Source organism: Lissotriton vulgaris, chromosome 9 (assembly GCF_964263255.1).
Source record: "Lissotriton vulgaris chromosome 9, aLisVul1.2, whole genome shotgun sequence".
NCBI lineage: Eukaryota > Metazoa > Chordata > Amphibia > Caudata > Salamandridae > Lissotriton > Lissotriton vulgaris.
This window is the reverse complement of record NC_141697.1, coordinates 392,902,603-392,925,315: the sequence shown is the minus strand read 5'-3', so window position 1 is coordinate 392,925,315 and position 22,713 is coordinate 392,902,603. Positions and strand designations below refer to the sequence as shown.

The 22,713-nt window shown below is 43.1% G+C and overlaps 1 protein-coding gene across 1 annotated transcript in view; it reads right to left on the bottom strand.

Annotated features, from left to right (window-relative positions):
* The window catches only part of LOC147690175 (cholesterol 24-hydroxylase-like), a 471,985-nt gene that overhangs the window by 251,247 nt on the left and 198,025 nt on the right, over positions 1-22,713 (bottom strand). The window contains exon 7 of the mRNA XM_086936649.1: positions 10,913-11,023. Coding sequence (XP_086792775.1) covers positions 10,913-11,023 — 111 coding nt within the window. The remainder of the gene's footprint in view (positions 1-10,912; positions 11,024-22,713) is intronic.

Here is a 22,713-nt window from a genome sequence, read left to right as displayed (position 1 = left end):
GTTCACCCGCTGGTGGGTGGAGTTGGAGTGCGACCCATGACTTCCAGTTAAATGGCTCCCTCGAGCTATGAGCTGACGAGCTCGGATCCCGCACCCACGCGCCTTGAGAGGTATCAACCTGAGAACATTTGGCAGCCTGCACAGCAAACCCCTGACCGACCTACACTCTGCTGACGAGGAACAACAATTCCGAAACACCGGTGTCCAGAGTTGGTGCTGCAAACTTGCTTGAATACACGAACTTTCGAAAATAGCGCACTCGCTATAAAACTGCATCTACCGTGATGCTCCTGGAGTTCACCCGCTGGTGGGTGGAGTTGGAGTGCGACCCATGACTTCCAGTTAAATGGCTCCCTCGAGCTATGAGCTGACGAGCTCGGATCCCGCACCCACGCGCCTTGAGAGGTATCAACCTGAGAACATTTGGCAGCCTGCACAGCAAACCCCTGACCGACCTACACTCTGCTGACGAGGAACAACAATTCCGAAACACCGGTGTCCAGAGTTGGTGCTGCAAACTTGCTTGAATACACAAACTTTCGAAAATAGCGCACTCGCTATAAAACTGCATCTACCGTGATGCTCCTGGGGTTCACCCGCTGGTGGGTGGAGTTGGAGTGCGACCCATGACTTCCAGTTAAATGGCTCCCTCGAGCTATGAGCTGACGAGCTCGGATCCCGCACCCACGCGCCTTGAGAGGTATCAACCTGAGAACATTTGGCAGCCTGCACAGCAAACCCCTGACCGACCTACACTCTGCTGACGAGGAACAACAATTCCGAAACACCGGTGTCCAGAGTTGGTGCTGCAAACTTGCTTGAATACACGAACTTTCGAAAATAGCGCACTCGCTATAAAACTGCATCTACCGTGATGCTCCTGGGGTTCACCCGCTGGTGGGTGGAGTTGGAGTGCGACCCATGACTTCCAGTTAAATGGCTCCCTCGAGCTATGAGCTGACGAGCTCGGATCCCGCACCCACGCGCCTTGAGAGGTATCAACCTGAGAACATTTGGCAGCCTGCACAGCAAACCCCTGACCGACCTACACTCTGCTGACGAGGAACAACAATTCCGAAACACCGGTGTCCAGAGTTGGTGCTGCAAACTTGCTTGAATACACGAACTTTCGAAAATAGCGCACTCGCTATAAAACTGCATCTACAGTGATGCTCCTGGGGTTCACCCGCTGGTGGGTGGAGTTGGAGTGCGACCCATGACTTCCAGTTAAATGGCTCCCTCGAGCTATGAGCTGACGAGCTCGGATCCCGCACCCACGCGCCTTGAGAGGTATCAACCTGAGAACATTTGGCAGCCTGCACAGCAAACCCCTGACCGACCTATACTCTGCTGACGAGGAACAACAATTCCGAAACACCGGTGTCCAGAGTTGGTGCTGCAAACTTGCTTGAATACACAAACTTTCGAAAATAGCGCACTCGCTATAAAACTGCATCTACCGTGATGCTCCTGGGGTTCACCCGCTGGTGGGTGGAGTTGGAGTGCGACCCATGACTTCCATACAAATGCTTTACACATTGCCTCTGAGATAAGCCTGACTGCTCATGCCAAGCTTCCAAGGCTTTGGTGAGCAGGGTTGATCTTAGCTGTGTGACTACCTTAACCTGACTAGAGGGAGGCTCCCTACTCAGACATTGTGCAATCACTGCTAACTAGAGACCCCATTTCTAACAACAGGGTAAGGGGTTTAGACGGTCTAGCAAATGCAAATTATGTAAATTCAGTTATAATGTGCAGGAAATTACACTAGCATGAACACAGAAAAATGGCACATCAGTAAACTGATTACATTCAAAACATAGTTTGTGATTTATGGTATTACATGTCCCAGTGGAAAATGGTATATTGGCTCGACCATTTTTTCACTTGAGAAATGCCTTTTGGATCATTGGTGAGCCATTACTAATAATGTTCAAAGTTACAGCACTGTCAAGCACTTTAATGTGATTCATGTAGGAGACTGGAAGACGGCAAAGATCTTTGGCATTGATATTATACTCAAGAACCCAAGAGAACGTGTTAGGGTAGCATCCGTAAGAAAATTAGAACCAATATTCATTTTGGAAGCAGGATGTATAGCCCCATTTGGGATGAATATCGATGAAGAGCTGCATGTTTACTAATTAGTATAATAATTGAGGAGAGGTTGAGGCTTCCTGATTTTTTATGTGTGAATGGATTGAATATTCTTTTTTTATCAGTGTCTGGGGCATGATGGATAAAAAAAATTCATTAAGGATTGTTATGTCTGTTAAATTGTTTGACTTTATACATTATTTTATGGCTTCAGATTAGGACATCTAGAAAGTGGACACAATGTATTACGTATGACTTTGAACGTTGAATTGAGTCTAAGTATTAGCTTAGGATGAAAATATGCTACTATAGCCGCAATAACTGAGGACTTTGTTTAAAGTTTGCATACAGTCAGAATCCTGATGTAGGAGATATATGCTTTGCAATGTTTGAAAATAGGCTACTTTAGACAACACAATTGCAATGTAAGGCTCTTTTGAGCTTAAAATTAAAAATTAAAAGAAGTCTATTCACTATACTCCAAACATATAACATTAAAATGATAACATTAAAATTAGGCTACTGAGAGTCTGAGATGTTGTTACGAATTACTGACATGTTGATTACAAAGTATAAACAATAATAATGGCTGAATGCATTAAACAAGCTACAATGGAAATACAATGTAGCAACGAGTTTTGTTTGTTTCACTATGAGTTAAATGATACTGACACAGTGAGGTCAAAACACGTTATCCTTTTCCGTTGCGAATAGAAAAAGTTTCAAAATCGCTGGCTGGATTGGCTCGGAGAATTTCCGGCAACAGACGGGGCAGGAAATATTGATGTAATGTTATATAGATAGATAGATAGATAGATAGATAGATAGATAGATAGATAGATAGATAGATAGATAGATAGATAGATAGATAGATAGATAGATAGATAGATAGATAGATAGATAGATAGATAGATAGATCCAAAGTAAGCCACAGATCCTTCTGGAATCCACGGCAAGTTGGCTGGTGGAGCGTGATGCTGGCGGAGCCAGCCAGTCTAACATACCACATGAAGAGTCCCAGTAAAATGCAGGCTCAGGAAATGCCCTCTGTGCAGGTTTATTTGTCAAAAGGTTACGTGTTTCGACAGCAATGCTGTCTTGATCATACAGCGTGAGACTCTTCATGTGATATATATATACATTATATATATATATATTATACACAAATTTACATTAATTTATGCTTAACGTGTATATAGGTCACTGCACTGTTTTCATATAAAGTTATTTGTTTGGATAGTTATGTGTTTCACTACTGAAATATTGAAGAAAACATAAAATACTTTTTTTTAATGGAATATATAGAAATACACAAATAAATTAGCTTTTACATACAGCACCACCTAAAAGTCTGAATTTCTAACTATTTATCCATGCTTGCAAATACGGAACTTTATGCAATACAATTTTACGTCTCTTTATTATTTTCTTTTATACCTGTATACCCTTTCTATGTGGTTATGTATCTATATATTTTATTACTTTACTCCCAATGTAAAAAGAAAGAAAAAAAACGTCAACTCCCTCCAATGCACTACATGTCTCAGCCTTCACCTCTCTCAATATTTCATCTAACCCCACTCTCTAGCTCAACCCAAACCTCATTCTACAACTATTATCTCCCATTGCTATGACCTGCATTCAAGGATACGAGGGTCACTAGCGAATGTGTGGCGCATTAGGAATGAGCTGCCAGGCTGTGAAGGAGACGCGCTCAATGAGATCTACGTCTCACCGGCTTTAATGTGAATTGCTCATCTGCTACTGCAGGGAGAGGGCACCCACTGCCTGCCACAGCGAAAGTCATTTTAATGCAGTGACAAAAGCAGCTAGTTGAATCAGAAAAACCTATTTCACTTACTTTTTAGGTCGAGCCTGGGAACACGCATCCGAAGGATGCGGTCCAGGTGGAGAACTATAGCTAGCTGACTCGGGGGAATGAAGGACAAGAAACTGCCACGCGCTTCTCTCCATCTGGATTCAGCTGCGTGCACGCGCACCCACACTCACGCATGCGCACATCACAGCCACACGCATACACAGCCACACGCATACACAGGCACAGCCCCCCCGCCCCTGCACCTACACACACACTAGCGCACCTACACGCACACACAGAGACCCCCCACACACACACCAGCGCACCTACACACACTCACGCACACATACAAAGACCCCCCTCCCCCCGCCGCCGCCGCCACCATCGTACACATACACACACACACACCAGCACCGGACCCCACTCACCGGCTACGCAGGATTTCTCTTCTCTGGGGCGGCCCCGGGGCTTTCCGTAGCTCACAGAAGCCCCGGGCCGTGGGAGGACTCGGCTTCTTTGCTCCATCCCGGCGGGCAGCCAATCATAGCCCAGCAGCAGGCGGGACTTCCTTCTTTCTTCTGGCCCGGCCTACGTCTTCTCTCCCGTTGCCTGGCTTCCTGCCTCAGGGGTCCGCCAATGGCAGCGCGGCCCCGAGCAGGGAGGCGGGCACAGCGTTTCCTCTGGAATCCCGGGCCCGTCGGCGGTGATAATTTTTCTTAGAACCAGGCGACTTGTGCATCTGTGTGCAGCGCAGCCTTGGTACTGCAATCGCTGGCTTAGAAGGTCTTTTGGCGTGGTGTTGTATAGGAAAAACAAACATGGAGGGAGTAATTGTCACGGGGTGCTAGCCTTCCCACTCTTGAGTCTGTGCGGCGGTGTTGTGTGCTGTTTATAGACTCGGAGAGGTGATTCACGAGCTGGTGTGTGCTATACTCGACACTGCCAATGATTAAGCTTCATGTGGTGTGGAATTTATGGATTTCTGTCCCTGGTTACATACATTTCTCTGCTGTGTGACGCTAGTAGCGTCGCCAGTGCGTCATGGGCCCTAGTGTAAGGAAGGGAACCCCCTGGCTGCGCTCTAATTTGTAATAAGGGAGCTCTGGGCTGAATTAGAGTTGGTGTTATTAATTACAACTTTTTAAATGAAAGCAAGCATAATTGTCCGAATAATTCCGCATAAGGTGATTGCTCCTTACTGCACATCCTTGGATCGGGACACCAGTCTCTGTTTTTAAAATGCTTTTTTTGAACAAAAATGATTCAACACATTAACTCTTTTACGTCTAGGATTCTTTAAGGACAAATGATGTTTGTGTTGTTGCTTAGGCCAGTTCAGATAAATATTTAGTTCAGAAAGGCAAACCGTAGACGACCTGAGACCTGAGAGAAAGGCAGTTGGTGACATTGACAGTGGGAAAAATAAAAACCGCACGAATGTTGCAGGAAATTACATTTATCTTTAGACAAAAACTGCGCCCATTTCACTCCGTAATTAAATGTTTAAGAACGAAATAAGCCAATAATTAAATCTGACACCATGTAAGTAAACAAATCTGAAGCCATCTCCCGGACATGGTTGAGCTACATTGTCCACCTCGAGATATTAAAAATTCAGTAAACCAGGTAAATGGCAAATAACTATCCATAGATGTATAGAATCTTGAATCATATGTCTGTGATTGTTATGCAAGTGTGGATTCAAAGTGACTGGAAGTCTGGCACTTGCTTCCACACCACAGTAACATATTTTGGTTGAAACTAACTTTCTCAGACGACTCCTTGATCTGGAAGTTTGAACGCTCTTATTCTTCTCTAATGCTTTTGTTATGGGTTCTTACTTCAACTTTCTTTATTGAATTTCTCAACTAGATGTCTCTAAAAGATCACTCAACTGAGTTGTCAAATGTATGACTCATACCATTTCTTTCACTCCCTTATGTTCTGGGCTACCAATCTTACCTGCAGTGTCACTCAAGAATCAACCCTCCCTCCCCTATTTCTAAAATATGTCAAACACCCCTACCCCCAGGAACACATTCAAAACAGGCACCCGCTCTTTCTTACCTGGCGGCTAAACTGTGCAACTTGCTACCTATTTCTCTTGTGAACATTCGTTGTTATTCGTTGTTAGACTTTGTTTAGGAAAAAGCACAATACATGGCTCTCCATGGCCACTTAATCTGCTATGTTCTCCCATTACAGCGCCAGGACGCCATTGGAAGTAATTGTTGTGCTAAAAATAACTATGTCAAAATGTTACCAGAGGTAATTGAATTGAGTTTAGAAGCCATAGCTCCGCCCAATTAATAACATTGCACTTTGTGTCCTGGTTATAAGTTCAGTCCCCAGCACTTGCATGCACAACCTTTGAGCTCAGACCTTCTGCATCAGATATGTGGTATTTCAACCATGTGGCAACACCCTTTCCAGCAAAGGTGTGCCAGCCCCCGGGTGGATAGCCACAACCTCATCTGTCTAAGTCAGTGGCTCTTCATAGTCTCACAGAGGTTCTCTAGTACCTATAGAAGGCTTAAAGATCTTTTTCTGTATAGCAACCTATATTAGTTCCCCCCAGTAATGAATGAAGCAGGCTCTTTTCCTGGGTGTAATGTTCGAATTCTAATCAGTGTTTGGCTGTTATTTGGATTATACCTCCCTTTAATGGGTGTAAACCCAAGAGAGCAATTGAGTCTAAGGCTAGCCCTTCCTCTACTTGTGACTTCTAACACGCCTGATTTGAATAAGGATGGTTTGTAAATGTGTACTAGACACATAATCGGACTGTTTAAAGCTAAAGAGGTCAAAATGCTGGAATTAGAAACGCGGTGCTGAAGTCGGCAGCAGAGAAATGTATTAAAATTCAAATGGGCAAATCAGCAGTTCTGAGCCAGACATATGTCTGTTTTAACGCATCTCAAAGAGTGAGCCGATTTACAATAAGTAAATGAAAAAACATTAAAATAGGGGACAATGATATTAAAATTGTGGCCCATGACATGCAGTATTGACAGTAAAATTTAAAGACAGGTCGGTAAACCAGCATATCGTCAATGATTGCCGGTTGATCCCAGTCAAGGTATCCAAACTATCATTGCCGAGCTTTAACCATTGCTGACCACGTATGAGGGTAAAGGAGGAAAAAGAGCAAACACAATGCTGTTGTCAAACTTCATGAAATGATTAGAATTGCACACAAAATAGGGATAGGAGCACAACATCATAAGCAAAGCAGCACAATATATAAAATCGCCAAGTAAACGTTGCTGACAACTTTCCCTGTGCCACCCATTCCTACCTCCGGTCTAAAATGCAGATCTGAGGGCGCTTGGGGATGCACTGTTCTTGTACCGAGATAGCATCTGCTTTGTGGCACTCACCATAATCCACTAGCACTGTTCTTGGCAGGATATTGGGCAGTAAATAAGGATGTAAAAGTGATTGGGGTTACCTAGAAGAACAATGTTTCTCTGTGTCCAGTTCACTACCTCCCGCCCCAGCTCCTTGTGCATCGATTATCACCCATTTCACCGTGGAAGGTCACTGTCAGAGGAGCCCCTCCTGGGATGCTTGCTGTTTTGTCAGAAGGTGTGCATGGTTCACAATTTCTTCGTCCATCTTCTGTGGTGGTTGTTCCTGCCTGCTTGTTTTTCTAGTGTGCAGATTGACACCCAGTGTACCTTTATTAGATCCTGACTCTAGCTATTAACTTTCAATATTCATTTTCCAACATTCTGCCATTTACCCTGTCACCGAACCTTGCATTGTCTTTCGCTGACACTTTCAGCTGTTCAGGGGACTGTCACCGTGTACCCCACATTCAGCCGACCGTTTCTCCTTTATCTTGTCAAAGGATAGACGCTGCTCTTGAGCCTCTTTATTTTAGGAAGAGAATAACCATGTGCTTATGTTCAAAGGTCTCGCTTCATGACTAGGCGCCTTTTGGACTATGGTTTAGATCCCTGAAGTTTAACAGTTGAGCTATGATCATACAGAACTGAGCCCCAGAGGTCTCAGTGATAGTGTTCTTGGTTGAGAAGATGGCTAGGTCTTTGCAAACCACCATTCAGTACACCATGACCGTATGAAAAGTTTCATATTCAGTGTGACATTCTCAAGCATGCTATCCACTTGTTTTTTTCTCCATGTTCACCGTTCAGTGTCTTTTGCATAGCACTTCTGGAACTTGAGTCCAGGACACCTGCTGTTTGTTGTTTATTCATTTGCACTGGCAACTTCGGTAATCGCAATCTAAATAAGAGTTTTTACAGCAACATTACTCATCCAGTGTTTGGCAGAGTGTCAGTGAAGCTTCTATTATGTGCCTCTAACATTCATGAGCAAGCAGGCGATGCACGCTTTACTGTACTCGCAATACAAAAAAAAACGTTTACGTCAGCCTTACTCACAGCACCACTACATTATCCTTCAACGCCGCCACTGCACCAAGACAACACAACTGCGCATCACTACTGCAGTACTTCAGCACTAGCACAGTACTACCACAATACAGCCACAGCACTGCCACAACATGACTCAACATCACTACAACAATACTCAATACCACCACCTCACCACTCACCACAACATCACTCAGCACCAAAGCATCATCACTAGTCCAAATATATTGTTTCTATATTACAAGAAAGTACATTACAAATGCTATAAGTGTCACATTTTAAATGACAAACCTATAAACTTTCCTATTTTTTAAACAAACAACTTAGTTAGAAATATTGTTATTTACAACACCAATAGCTCAAAACTTTCTAATGCGAGACCTATTGCATTGCAAATGCTTGTTTTAAGTGTCATGCTTTCGGAGGCCAGTCACCTTCCGGGTGCTCAAGAGTTGCTCGTTGAGTGAGGAGGCATGGTTTCAGCCGCCGGTCCTTGCTACTGGTGCGATAAACTAATTACTGCACTGTAAGTGATAAACACACTCTCTTTCTGGCGTATCCCGTGCCATTTGTTGTCAGTGATATGCACACTTTTGGAGTTTGTTCATATTCATATGATTTTGCATTCAGTGACAAACACACTCTTTTCCTGTTGTGTCCTGTGCAAGTTGTAGTCCGTGACAAGCACACTTTTGGGAATTTGTTTGTATTCATATCTCTTGTTCTGTGCTGCCACCTGGTGGTTTTCACAAGTCAGTCCATTATTTATTTCTTACAAGTCAAGCCAATCTGTGGTTATTACAAGTCAATTTTTACAATTATCCATCCATAGAAAATAATGAGTGTTAACACATCTATTGTTGCGCCTCCACCTTTTTTTAATGATGCCAGGTGATCCTCCTATTGAATGGGTATGACTGGACAGATTGATTTGGGAATTACCTACTTGCTTTAGATGGATCCAGATTCTCTACTGTAAGGAAGAAAGTGATGTTATTGGGGTGTTTGGGCAGGGAAGGCCAACATTTGTACAAAAATCTTACACCATCCATGAATGGACAAGTTGAAGAGATGGAAGTTGTGTATAAGGAAGCTGTTCTACATTTGCTACTAGGTTTGCCAAACAACTAAATGTGTTCAGGTGTTGCCATACATTTTACATGCAACCACAGCTTGCTGAATAGTCTATTGATGATTTTGTGGCACAGTTAAGGGGGCTTTCTGCAAAGTGCAAATTTGGGATAGTGACGGAAAAAATGATAAGGGATCAGCTCACTGTGCAGTGTAACAGCAAAACAAATCCAAGAGAGATTGTGGGCTGCAAATCATTTCACATTGAATGATGCTGTTGCAATTGCAAACATGGTGGAGGAGTCTGAAAAGTGTAGGTGGGAAATGAAGAACATTAATGTATACAGTAAATCCACTGATGTTGCTTTGTTGAATGATGACAGTGATGAAGTATATACTATAAAGAGCAAGTTCCTAACTGCTAAAAGGGGTTCCTTCAAGAATAATAACACAAGAGGGATAGCATCTGGGCAAGGGATGGTTTCAACTAGCACTTGCCACAGGTGTGTTGGCCACTTATCACATAGCAGATCCTAAACTATGTTTTGCTGTAGGGAAGGAGTGCCTCAAATGTGTCAAAAAGAATCACTTTGCACGCATGTTCAAGTTTGTGGGTAAGAAAGTGGCTATTGTAGAAGATGAAAACTCTGAGTACTCATGGAATGGGAAGGTAGCACTGTGGTAGCTAAAGATGGTGAGAGGAGGAGAATACCTCCAAAAGCAATCTTTGACATTAATGAGAAGGAGGTGTCTCTGACGGCGAATTATTACATAAACCTTTCTAGACTCTTCACTCCTTGACACACCCCAAGCCTCATTTTACTAATATGATCTTCACAATTACACTTCCTAGATGACTCTTACCTCCTATATCCCTCCTTTGACTCACCCCAAAAACTCGTTTTACTACTATAATCTGCCTAATAACCATTGATAGACTCTTTCCTGCTCCATCCCTCCTTTGACTCATCCCAAACCTCATTTATCTAATGAGGTCTCCCAATTAACAATATCAAGACTCTTCCCTCCTCTATCTCTCCTTTATCCTATTCAATCAAACTAACAGACTCACATGTTCACCGCTGAAAAATAACTTACATTTTCCTATGCTAATTCACCTCTAGTCCTTTGGGCTCCGGAGCAGTGTGCTACTGGCCGAAAAGCACATCAAGGCCTCGTTAGGGGTAGTAAGCGCTATATGAATACAATTACAATACATACAGATTGCATGATGGGAATATTCACGCATTCATGTTTGTGAAAGCATGTACGTGAAGCATGTACACAACCTGTCAAAAGTAGTTTATGAATCATAACACTGAAGAGATATTACGAATTTCCAACATGGAGATTCCTGTTGACAATTGTATTTCCATTGGCAAAATCTACCCATTTTTGATTCAGTAACTCTGAGATAGTACAGCAGTTTGTTTTTAATCCTCCACAGTGATTTCCTTCATAGATCCAACTGCACTCTCCCACTGTACAAAATAATAGTAATCTACAATAAAAAAAAGCTACAAACCTGCGAAATAGGATTGCGGTTCTCAATCATTCCTTTCATGACCATGGTAATGGCTCTTGGAAATGGGGTACTGTCATCATGCAGTGCATCTAGTTCCAGGCCAAACGCCACCTGTGACATGGAGAGACCTGATTACTATCCGCTACTTTTGCTTATTACTTCATAACAGAAATCCCGGTTAGACATTCATGCAAACACGTTACTAATCTGCAGTTGTCCATGGTGACTGGAGAACAAATCACCGCAAATCGCTAAATTCCGATGCCAATGTAGGAAGATAATCATATTGACTTTGTGGCTCATGCAGTAAATTTCTCTGAGAATGAAATATAAGGGGAGAAGGCTAGGTAGGGGGACCATATAGAGTCCTTTGCATCCCTAAACACTTGCGTTCTTTTCTTTGCTCCTTTTCCTATCAGTGGTTCTTCTTCTATAAACTACTTAATAAACCATCTGACCGTTTTTGTCTTGTCCTCCCATAACCCAGATTTAAGAAATGTGGTTGTGCCAAATAATGGAAACTTCTTTGACTTCACTGACACATAAAAAAAATGATAATGCATCTGAGAATATTCCACTACAAAATCAGTCCTCATGAAATATATATGTCAGCTTCCTGTCAGTGACAACAGCACGTTTACCAGCGATGTCTGGAGGACTTCAAAAATCTAGCTGATTCAAAGCTACTGATAATCACCAACATCATAGTGAGATCATTTTGTGCCTAGTCTGTCAAGCGGCCAGTGCTCAGTCCCACTGGTGCACCATTTGTATGCAGTTTTCATGTTCACATGTGTAGGTGACCACACAGCTGACTTTCTTCCAGGCAGCACTTAATCTTGACTGCCTACATTTTGGAGTTATTTCAAAAGAGAGATCAGTCACCGAATTAGGTTGACATCTATACCATTTTCATTCATCACATGACCATGTTCTCTCCTAATGTTATGTTGCCGTATCTCTCTTCTCTAGCTCTAATTCTTTTTTTTGTTTTGTCTTTTTCTCTTTGCTGCTCTTCCAAGCATCATGTTTTTCCTTTCTCTTTTTTGATCTGTTATTTTCCCTCTCTTTTGCTACTCCACATATTGTTTTCTATCACTCGTCACCTTCCTCCTCTTCCACCCTCTCTTTTGAAACAGCTCATTGGGTTAAAGTGGCCATTGCCGATGCCATTTAAGCCACAGTTTCTAATCCTAATGGAGGGGCAACAACTGATGGAAAGCCATCCACTATGGCTAGCACAGAGGTTTCCAGTTGTACTCAATCAGGAATGACTGAGTAGCTCATTATGTCTTGTATTCATCATTGTATTGTGGAACATATAATATTGTTTTATGAGGAAACAGCTAAATTATAAGAACTAGAAATAAGAGAAAAAACAAATATATACTTATTACATCCAGAGAGAAAGAAGAGAAAAGGATGAAAGTGGGAGATGAAAAGAAGGAAAAGTAGAGGGAAGGTGAGTGTGTGAAAAAAAAGATTGGGGAGACTGAGGGATGCCAGTAAAGTGAAGGAGGGTGTGGGAATGACAGAGAGAAAAGGGAAATAGAAGACAGACATAAAGAGAACACGAGAGAGAAAATTCACAAGACAAGGAGAAAGGTAAAATGAATATTGGGACTTTAGGGGAGGCTGTTATCCCTGCAGCCTTTCTGTGTAAATATCATTAATGTACTATTTGGCCATTAGGGAGAAAGCATGTTTTCAGTAGAAAGACCACAGCTCTATTCCTGTGAGATCAGATTTATTAATTCAACTTTCAATGTTCACTTTGTGTGTTGACCTTAGCATAACCAGGCTGCAAAAACAAATCTACTCGGTATGTTCTGTCTGCAAAAACAAATTCGTATGTTCTGTCTGCAAAAACAAATCTACTCGGTATGTTCTGTCTGCAAAAACAAATCTACTCGGTATGTTCTGTCTTTATGACTTTTAAAATTGTAATGCAGAGTTATCTGGATGCATGTTTTCCCTTCTACTGTGCCTTTCTTTTCATAAAATAGTTGAAATGGAAGCGAACTGTGGTGCTGGAACTAAATATTCATTTATTTTGTGACTACCTCTGAAGCTGGGTTCGAACTGTACCTACTCTTCTAACAAGCAAATTACTTTTCCTCTTCCCATAGAGGACTATGAAGAGTCCATTGTATTTAATATATGCGAAGATGTAATGGTTTTTTCTTGTTTTTACGTTAAGGGTTAGCATTAATTATGCACTCTGAAGGCATCTCTAGCAATGTTGAAATTAAATTCTAATGAGTTTATAGAAATATACTGGTTGTTGTTATTATTACTTCATTTCACACCATTTCAGTGAGGGGCTCTACTGGGATGCGTGCCAGACCATTCCTTGCTTTCATATCGAGCAGTGTCCATGTCATTTTGCTACTCAATTTAAGGTACTGGGTTTTCTCGGAACCGATACTACTACAATAACCCAGCGGTGTCAGGGCAACACCCAAAGACCCCGGATTCCCCTGTCTTGGCAAACAGAGACACGGGATACTTCTCGATGACGTCAAAGACCAAAGTTTAATGGTTGCAACCAGGGACAGAGGTCTACGAAGTGCACACGGGTAGTTCGAAAGAGACTGCACCATCTCAATGAACAAAACTCGGTCTTTTATGCCGAAAATTACGCTTCTGGCAACATCCCAATTTACATTCAGTGCATACAAAACTAACCAATGAGCAAGTAGCATTTCAAAAAGTAGCGAATCACGACAGTCAAAGTTAATCCCACTTTCCGTTGTCCAGCCCACCAAAAACGATCTCACATATGCTAGTTTCCTGTTCGATCAGGCCGGACAAACCCATCATAAAACCTTCAACCCAGATCGATGAACATGTCGTAAAGGAAAGGCAGAAACAGATGGAAAGGAGGTAGAGGAGTGGGAAGGGTGGGCCATAAAATCGGACCACGTCCGTTTCTTTGATCTTTATCAATCGTGTTGCTCTTCGCTATCATCGTCTGTCTCAAGCGAAATCGGCAACAATGTAGCCGGGTTTAGGGTATTGCACCTCTTAATGTGCACATGGCTTGCTAACAAAGTAAGCTCATACCCTGACAACCGAGCACTAGTCAAGTGCTGTGTCTTCGTCCGGTTCAACAAGGTATCCACTGCATGTGGAACCATAACTCTAGCGTATTATCCATTACCAAACCAGCACATTGTCGAATCGAAACAGCCGCTGCGCAGTTGCTCTCAAGCAACTCGGCAACGCTCTAGCCACAGGATCTAAAGTTGACGAAAAGTACGCACATGGGCGTTGCTTCCCGCCAAATTGTTGGGTCAAAACCGACAATGCACATCCTTCTCTTTCATGGACATACAATGTGAAAGGCTTACTGTAGTCGAGAGTACCCAACACAGGAGCCGAACACAACGCATTACGTAGTTCAGAGAAACTCTTTTGGCATTCCTCAGTCCAAGGAATCGGAGTTGGAGTATCCTTAACCGTAAGAGCTATCAAGTTTTCGCTAAAAGAGAAAAATTTGGGATCCACTGTCTACAGTATGACGTAATACCCAAAAATGCACGTACTTCTCTCTGTGTCGTAGGGACACTCATTTTCGCAATGGTCTGGATTCTTTCTGGGGTCAGTTTCCTTCCCTCCTTCGATAAGAGGTGACCTAGATAGGTAACTTCTTGGCGACAGAATTGTAGTTTGGAAAGAGAAACTTTATGTTGGCATTCAGACAAATGAGACAACAAGGACACAGTGGCATCCTTACATATCTCTTCAGTATCGGCAGCGACCAACAAATCGTCAACATACTGGATAAGGCCAACAAGTCAAGTTGCGTCTTCAGAGCTTGACTATAAATCGATGGACTCTCGCAATAACCTTGAGGAGCGCGCTTAAAGCGGAAACTTCGTCCTCTTAAAGAGAATCCAAAGATATCTCTACTCTCTATGGCAATCGGGATGCTGAAGAAAGCATTCTTCAAATCAATCACCGAAAACCAGGTAGCAGAAGCTGGAATCAGTGTCAGTAACGCAGTAATGTCTGGTACAACAGGGAATTGCGGAACAGCGATCTTGTTCACTTCACGGAGATCAATAACAAACCTATATACAGGAGGCTGTGAAGAATCAGTTCTCTTTAGAACGGCCAAAACCGGACTATTGCACACATTACCTCGAGTCTCTTCAATAACGCCTTTGTCAATCAGATCATAAATGATCGCTAAAAGCGCTCGTTCACCATTGCTTGAAATATAATATTGCGGAATGCGAGGTAACTGAGCATTCGCCTTCAACGTTACAACGTATGGAGGAATGTCTAACAGGCCGACATCATTTGGACCCGTAGCCCACAGCGAATCTGATAGAGAAGACAATTCAGGTGGAAGACAATCTTTCGAAACATATATCGGAGAAATCACATTCTCACCTAAGGTAAGATGTACTCCAGACGGAGAACAGTACAAAGTCACATATAATCTCTTCAACAAGTCAAGGCCTAGTAAGTTCTCATTACAACCTGTTGTCAAAAGAAGGGGTGCTTCAAACCTACGAGGACCAACAGAAAGAGGCAATGGAACGGAAATCGGATTCATAACGGGGGCGCCAGAAAAACCTATAGAAACATTATTTAAGCCAGACAAAGGTGCGCCAGGGAGTTTCGAATGCATAATAGAACTCTTCGTGGCACCAGTGTCTAGCAGAAAAGGCTCTGACACACCTGATGCAATCACTTCCACGTAAGGTCCACTCTGATCTACCGGAACTGAAACAACTCCCTCTCTTTGTCCATGGCTGTCCTAATAATCATTACCTTGCTCTCCATCGCCTTCAACATAGTAATCATCTACGTAGTACTGTGTAGACCTACCAGAAGAATTCTGCTGTTGATCAAAACTGTTCATTGAATTTTGTGGAGGCAAAGGGTGCGCGTTCTGTCCGCGACCTCTACCTCTAGGCGCTTGTTGAGCACCTCTACCTCTAACGCCAGGAGCACTATTTGCACGTTGCAACAAAACTGGACAACTATTCTTGTAATGACCTTCTTCTCTACAATATGCACACTGATTAGGCCCATATTGAACACGCTGTTGTTGAGGAGTCTCGTCTCTTTGCGAGTTCCTCGAATACTGTTGAGGTTGCTGATAGTCACGCTGATTACTAACACGAGGTGGATAAGCTTGTTGTAGAAGAACATTAGTCTTCAATTCCTTAGTCTTCTTATACGCTTTCTCTAACTCATCCTTACGCCTATTCTCGTAGTACTGAGCCGTAGCAAGAATCTGCGCGGAAGTAGAAACAGGCCAAGAACTCTCGGAATCCTTCAACTTAGTACACAACTCAGGAAGAAGATTGTGCACAAATTTATCAACAAACAATCTCTGGCCACCATCTGTAGCCATATCCTGACCACTATGATCTACAAACGTTTCCCCGAAATGCGAGGAAAAAGTCTGAAACAGACTCTTCTTTCTTCTGCTTACAGGCTGACAATTTGTCCCAATTAACACGGACTTCATGCATTAAAGTCTTCATGAAAGTAATAATCCTACCAGGAAGTTCAGTAATAACATCTTCAGGCTTAGCACCTCCCACTTGTCTATCATTTGCTGCAGCGAGATTCACCCACGAATCGCCCAATTCATGATCATGATCTGTATGACGAATGACATTCCAAATGGACTGTGGAACAACATTCCCAAACAGCATATCTATGTCCGCCAAATTCATGACACACAAACTCACAGTTTGCGCAAGTTCTTTATAATACCCCGCGGGATTCTTTCGCGGATCTGGTAGAGTCTGCTTAAGCGCTAGAACTTCTGCACGTTTCCATGGTACATGTACCCACACTCACTGAAAGTGAGCTAAAACAGGTGGAGCAGCATTAGGATCAGCAGGTCTCCATACTGGAGGAACCTCTCGCATCGGATATTGACGCGCATGTCTCCTAACTGACGAATCTGGCTCAAACAACTGTTCAGTAGGAACATCGCTACGGAGCAACAGTAACGTTGATACTGCTTTCTCAACATTGGGTAGACTCACAATCGTTCCCTTGGCAAACTCCGAACGCAATCGGGACAATTCTACAGGAACTCTACCCACTTCGTCCATCCATTGTTCATGGAGGAATGCACACATGAGTTCAAAAACGTAACGCTGCTTTGGTGCTTCCCATTGTCGGAAAACATCCATAATACCTTCTAGACCATACTGGGACTTATACGTCACCCATCTACGTGTCATATGGTCTAGAACCACTCGCTCATCTGTATCGGGCAATTGACTACGCAATTGTCTACGCTCATTCATAGGGGACATACCCATTTGTCCCAAAATAGGAGTTAGGAAATTAGAAAAGGCAGGGGTCATCCGCTGTCTAGGAGAAGGAACAGTCGGAAGGACAAGAGGAGACGAAACAGTAGTAGTAGTCGGAACAGGCATAGAGACAGCAGTAGTAGAAGGAGGCAAAGTGGGCAACCCTTGAGAAGGCTGCGCATTAGGAACAACAACCAACGGAGGAGCTGGCTGTGGAGGCAAAGCAATAGGAGCTTGCACGGCCACAATAGGCTGTGGTGGTGCCGTAGCATTCTGCATATAAGGTGGTGGTGAATTTAGCAAATGCGACATCAAAGGGTCTTTCACAAGATCCTTTTCGTCTTTCTGTTCCTTAGCTGGCAAGACTGGGTAGCATCTGTCTACCGCTAACTTCCTCACTCTAAGCATCTGCTCACTGTCTCTTTCTTCTTCATCATTTCTGTACGCAACGGCGGCTTGCACCATTGACATACCCTTTCTATTCTTCTTCGCTAATTTAATTTCTTTCTATTTGGCTTCCTTGCGCCATATGCGGAAAGAGTCAAACATCGCCGGCCGGGCTTTCTTCTTAAACAACTTCACTTCAAGATTATCTAAGACTTCTGTCTCAAAACTACCATAACGGGGCCACTGTAGGACACCGTCATTCTTCCTATATTTTACCCAAATCTCATTATAACTAATAGGACCTACTCCATGCTTCACGTACAACTCGTATGTAGGAGTTCCGATCCGAGGAACCGGACACGAATCCTCTAACCGGGAATCCCTCATAGTACCACAACTAAACAAATTCCTAAGACTGCTAAAACCAGGCATCTTGCTCACTAGTCTAGATTCAAACAACAAGAGTAATCTAAAATCGATAAGCTCGTGAAGACACGAATCCCTTGGCTTTGGGGCCTGCAGGTACCAAATCAAAGCTATCCACTAAAGGATACAAAACAAACTAAGAACTAGGAGACGCTCCCTTTATACTTAACTGAGTTGTCGATAGCGTCACCAGAAGACCCGTCAATCGTCTCGCTCTACAAACGTCTAAGGCTCCAAAACAGGCGACAGTCAGGGCAGCAGTCCTTCGTAGCCGTCGGTACGCGGGAAACCTCGCAGCAAAGACCTTCGGAACCACGTCGACATACAGGGGTCGCTGAAGTGGCTGGCCAACCTCCGGTATTTTCACACGAAGCTCCTCACGAACCTCTGGCTTGGACCGGTACCGCTGAAGTCGCCCTCAGTTGGGCGCCAAATGAGGTACTGGGTTTTCTCGGAACCGATACTACTACAATAACCCAGCGGTGTCAGGGCAACACCCAAAGACCCCGGATTCCCCTGTCTTGGCAAACAGAGACACAGGATACTTCTCGATGACGTCAAAGACCAAAGTTTAATGGTTGCAACCAGGGACAGAGGTCTACGAAGTACACACGGGTAGTTCGAAAGAGACTGCACCATCTCAATGAACAAAACTGGGTCTTTTATGCCGAAAATTACGCTTCTGGCAACATCACAATTTACATTCAGTGCATACAAAACGAACCAATGAGCAAGTAGCATTTCAAAAAGTAGCGAATCACGACAGTCAAAGTTAATCCCACTTTCCGTTGTCCAGCCCACCAAAAACAATCGCACATATGCTAGTTTCCTGTTCGATCTGGCCGGACAAACCCATCATAAAACCTTCAACCCAGATCGATGAATATGTCGTAAAGGAAAGGCAGAAACAGATGGAAAGGAGGTAGAGGAGTGGGAACGGTGGGCCATAAAATCGGACCACGTCCTGTTCTTTGATCTTTATCAGTGCAGCTGCTCACCAAGGAACTGGCTCAGCAGGATTCACCCCAGGCGAGGAGTCAGTTCGGCCAGGTCAAACAAAAGTCAGCTAAGGCATACGTGTCAAGGACTCGTTTGACCACAATCATAGGGCCTATGTTAGGGCAACCATACAAGATGGCTGCCACATTACAAAATGGAACCCGAGGGTTCAAACTAAATCCTCAAATGCAGAGTGTTCCCCTATATCGATTCATACGAAAACACTCAGACACGTTAGACTCGTCATTTGCGGTCTGCTGACACCAAGATCGTCCATTTCCGACAATCTTTATAAATCGGGTTTCCAAGCTATCGAACCCAATTCGGGACCACAGAACCACAAATTCTGTATTTAGAGAATCTTTAAGCGTAAAACATTATGCTCATTTCTCTGAAAGTAGACTCTATGCAGTCAGCTATTTGACTCTATACTTAGACTTTATCTCTAGACTTGTGATCTTTATTGATGCTGATTTGAAATGATTAGCTAACCTCCCCTTTACTTCTATAAAGAGTCTTAATTTTAAATAAACCTTTATGATTTGGACTTTGAATATTTTCTTACGGATGTTTCCTTTTTCTTTATTGGGCACTTGTTCTTTGGGACTCACATGGCCCTGGTCCAGCAAATCGAGCCCTTCTGTAATTTATTTATGCAAAGTACTGACAGATTTTGGTAGGAGAGGATGGTTATTAGCAAATTGGGACGTATTTGATCCCAAATCTTAATAAAATAGGCAGCTCAAAAATTGTTAGAATTAACGTTCTGGAATCATGTAGATTATCCTTGTGTACAGGTCCTGTTGAGGCATTCAGGAGTTGCATTACATGAGTATAAATAGGGCACTTTGTGAAGTGAGTTGTTTTGCATGTGTTTTGTGGATTGTGAGGGTGATGGCATGCGGTTTGGAGTGAGTTAATTGTTCTGTGGTGTGTGCAATCGTGGAGTTAGGGTAATTGTGTTTTGTAGTTACGCAGGCATGGAAATCTGTACTGTATTGTTTTACGCAAATTGCGAAAGTTGTTCTAAATTTAGCTGTTGATGAAAAATATTGTGATTTATTGGGATTTTTGTGCACAGCTTTTGGGGGGGAATTCATGTATAACGTTTAAGGGTTTCTGGAAATTCAAGATCAATATACCCAATATACCCAAACTTTTGTTAAGGGAGTTGATCCCTACATTTGCTGTGCCAAATGGTTTGGTTGTTTAGAAACAGTTAGGGGAACTTATTTTAACAATGAGATTTTGAGAATGATTTGCCCGGCACTGAAGGTTGAGCAAAAAATCCATTGTAGATATCACCCAAAAGAATCAGAAGTTGTGGAGAGAGCAAATGGTACCTTGAAAGTAAGAGTAGCAAAGAAGTGCACATCTACGACATCGAAACGGACAGATGCCCAAACCTTTGGAATTGTTGAGAATGAGGAGCAGGCCCAATAACACTATGGTCTTGTAACTTCATGAGATACTAATGGTCAGAGCCAATAGATTTTCTGGAATTCCATCATCTGCTCTTGTGAATATTGATAATGTTCTAGTTCTGATTTAATGCAAGAGTATGGCTGCTCTGGTACTCTCTGTCCCTCACCTGGTACATTTGACTACCCTTTCAGCAAGTGAAGAACCGTGCCACACCCTAGAACCTGGGGACTGGATTGTAATGAAGCATGCTGAACCATGTCTCAAAGAACTGCCTTAAAACTCGATTGAAAGGGCCTTACCAAGTGCTCTTGATGGCAAATACCGCTGTGAAGTGTGAAGTTTTGTCACAGTGGATCCATACATCTTACACAAAGAGAGTGAAGACTGCAGATGAAGAAGTGGTGGCACAGGAGAACAGAGACAAAAAGACTACAAGAAGTACAAGAAACGCAACAAAAAGAATAACAAAAAGAATAACAACAAAACGAGCAAAAAGAAAATCTAATCTCAAAAATTGAAACTCTGAAAACCCCAAGAGCAGTTCATGGTGTGTAAGTTGCTATTGTGCAAATCAAGAGACAGAAGAACATGAGACAAACCTGACTGAAGATATCAGCTTGATAACAAGTCAAGTGGAGAAAACTGTGAAGCGCCTAAGATCAAAATAGGAACAAGAGTGCTAAACAAGAACTTCACTGCATCTGCACGGGCAGACTTGACAAAACGGAACCAGGTGAAAGAGACACTGACCTGAGAGACTATTGATTTCCATTTATAGTTGCGAACAAAAAATAATGGTTATCTAAGCTAAATAATCTCCTGATGGTGTAATGAAAATGAATTTCTCAGCTACTGAGAAGATTTGGATTTTTTTTTTAATTATGATTTTTCATAGCGTGCCTCCATTATACTCTAGATTAGAAAATGAGTTAGTATCTTTTGCTTATAGTCAGTCAGCCATAACACATTTATTCGGATTCGTATTAATCCATAAAAGCATAGAATTAAAACACAAAATCACATTTCATTTAAAACATCTCTACATATATACTATGATTTCATAAAAAGTGCATACAGACGATATCAATAGCATCATTAAGGGTCTTGAGCATTTTATGGTTTAAATCTCTTTATTAAGATTTCAGAGAAAACAAGACAAAAAGACCTCAATCTCTTCTTCAGACATCGCGATACATACTCAAGCTCAATAAAGACCGTCTTGTTCAGTACATGCTAAAGTTGGTCAGCAGTGCAGGTCACGTAGAACACCCCAAATCAGATCAACTGAACCCCCTCCCCCCCACCCCACCTCCTCTGTTCACAAAGAAAAAGGAGGACCCCGCCAGAAGGAAAAAGGAGAAGATGGACGAATCAGCAGAGTGTGGCCTTCCGCGGGAGCACACATTTCTGCAGTTCTGGGATTGGGGTGTCTGCCAGACGCAGAAGGCGTAGGTATCTTGGGCAACTCAGTTTAAAGAACTCCCCAGTGAGTAGTGTCAGGAAAGGCCGCCACAATTCTGGGAATTCCTCCCCTCTACCTGCTAGGACTAGCTACAGTTTCTCCATGCCGAGTACCATCCACAACCTATGCAGCCAGCATGTATGTGGGGGGGCCTGTGGGGTCCTCCAGTGTGCTAGAATGTTTTGTGTGGCAGCCCCTAGTGCTATAGCGATGAGGCGGCCTCTCCGTGATTTCGAGGGATTCATCAATGTGTTGGGCAACCCCAGGAGGATATAGGATTGGAACCGGAGTAGTTGGGTGTCCAAGTGTGAATCTATATCATCCAGAATTGGGCTCCAGTACTCCTGCAGTCGGTCGCAACTCAACAGCAAATGTTCTAGTGTGCCTAGTTCCCCACACCCTCTCCAACAGCGGTCACTAATGCGCGGGTCGAATTGATGAAGGCGCTCAGGTGTATGGTACCAGTAGGTGGCCACTTTAGTCAGGGTTTCAGTGAGGCCCGCATGATATGCGGAGTGTTTAGCTCTGTAGTAAATGCTGCGCCATTCTTTTGGTGTGAGAGCTCTCCCTATTTCCCGCTCCCACCGACATCTGCCAGCATTGTACGTGTAAAAGTTTGTACCAAGGAGGTGTTGGTACAAGTCGGAAATACATTTTTTGTAAGACGTGCGCGTCACTAGCCACTTCTGGTACAGAGTGAGATGACGTTGCGCTCCTGGCTTAACCTGTGGATGAAGTGCCCAATGACGAACCTGCATATAAGGTAGCCTATCACCCTCTGGGATGCCATAGCCCTCTCTCATTTGTTG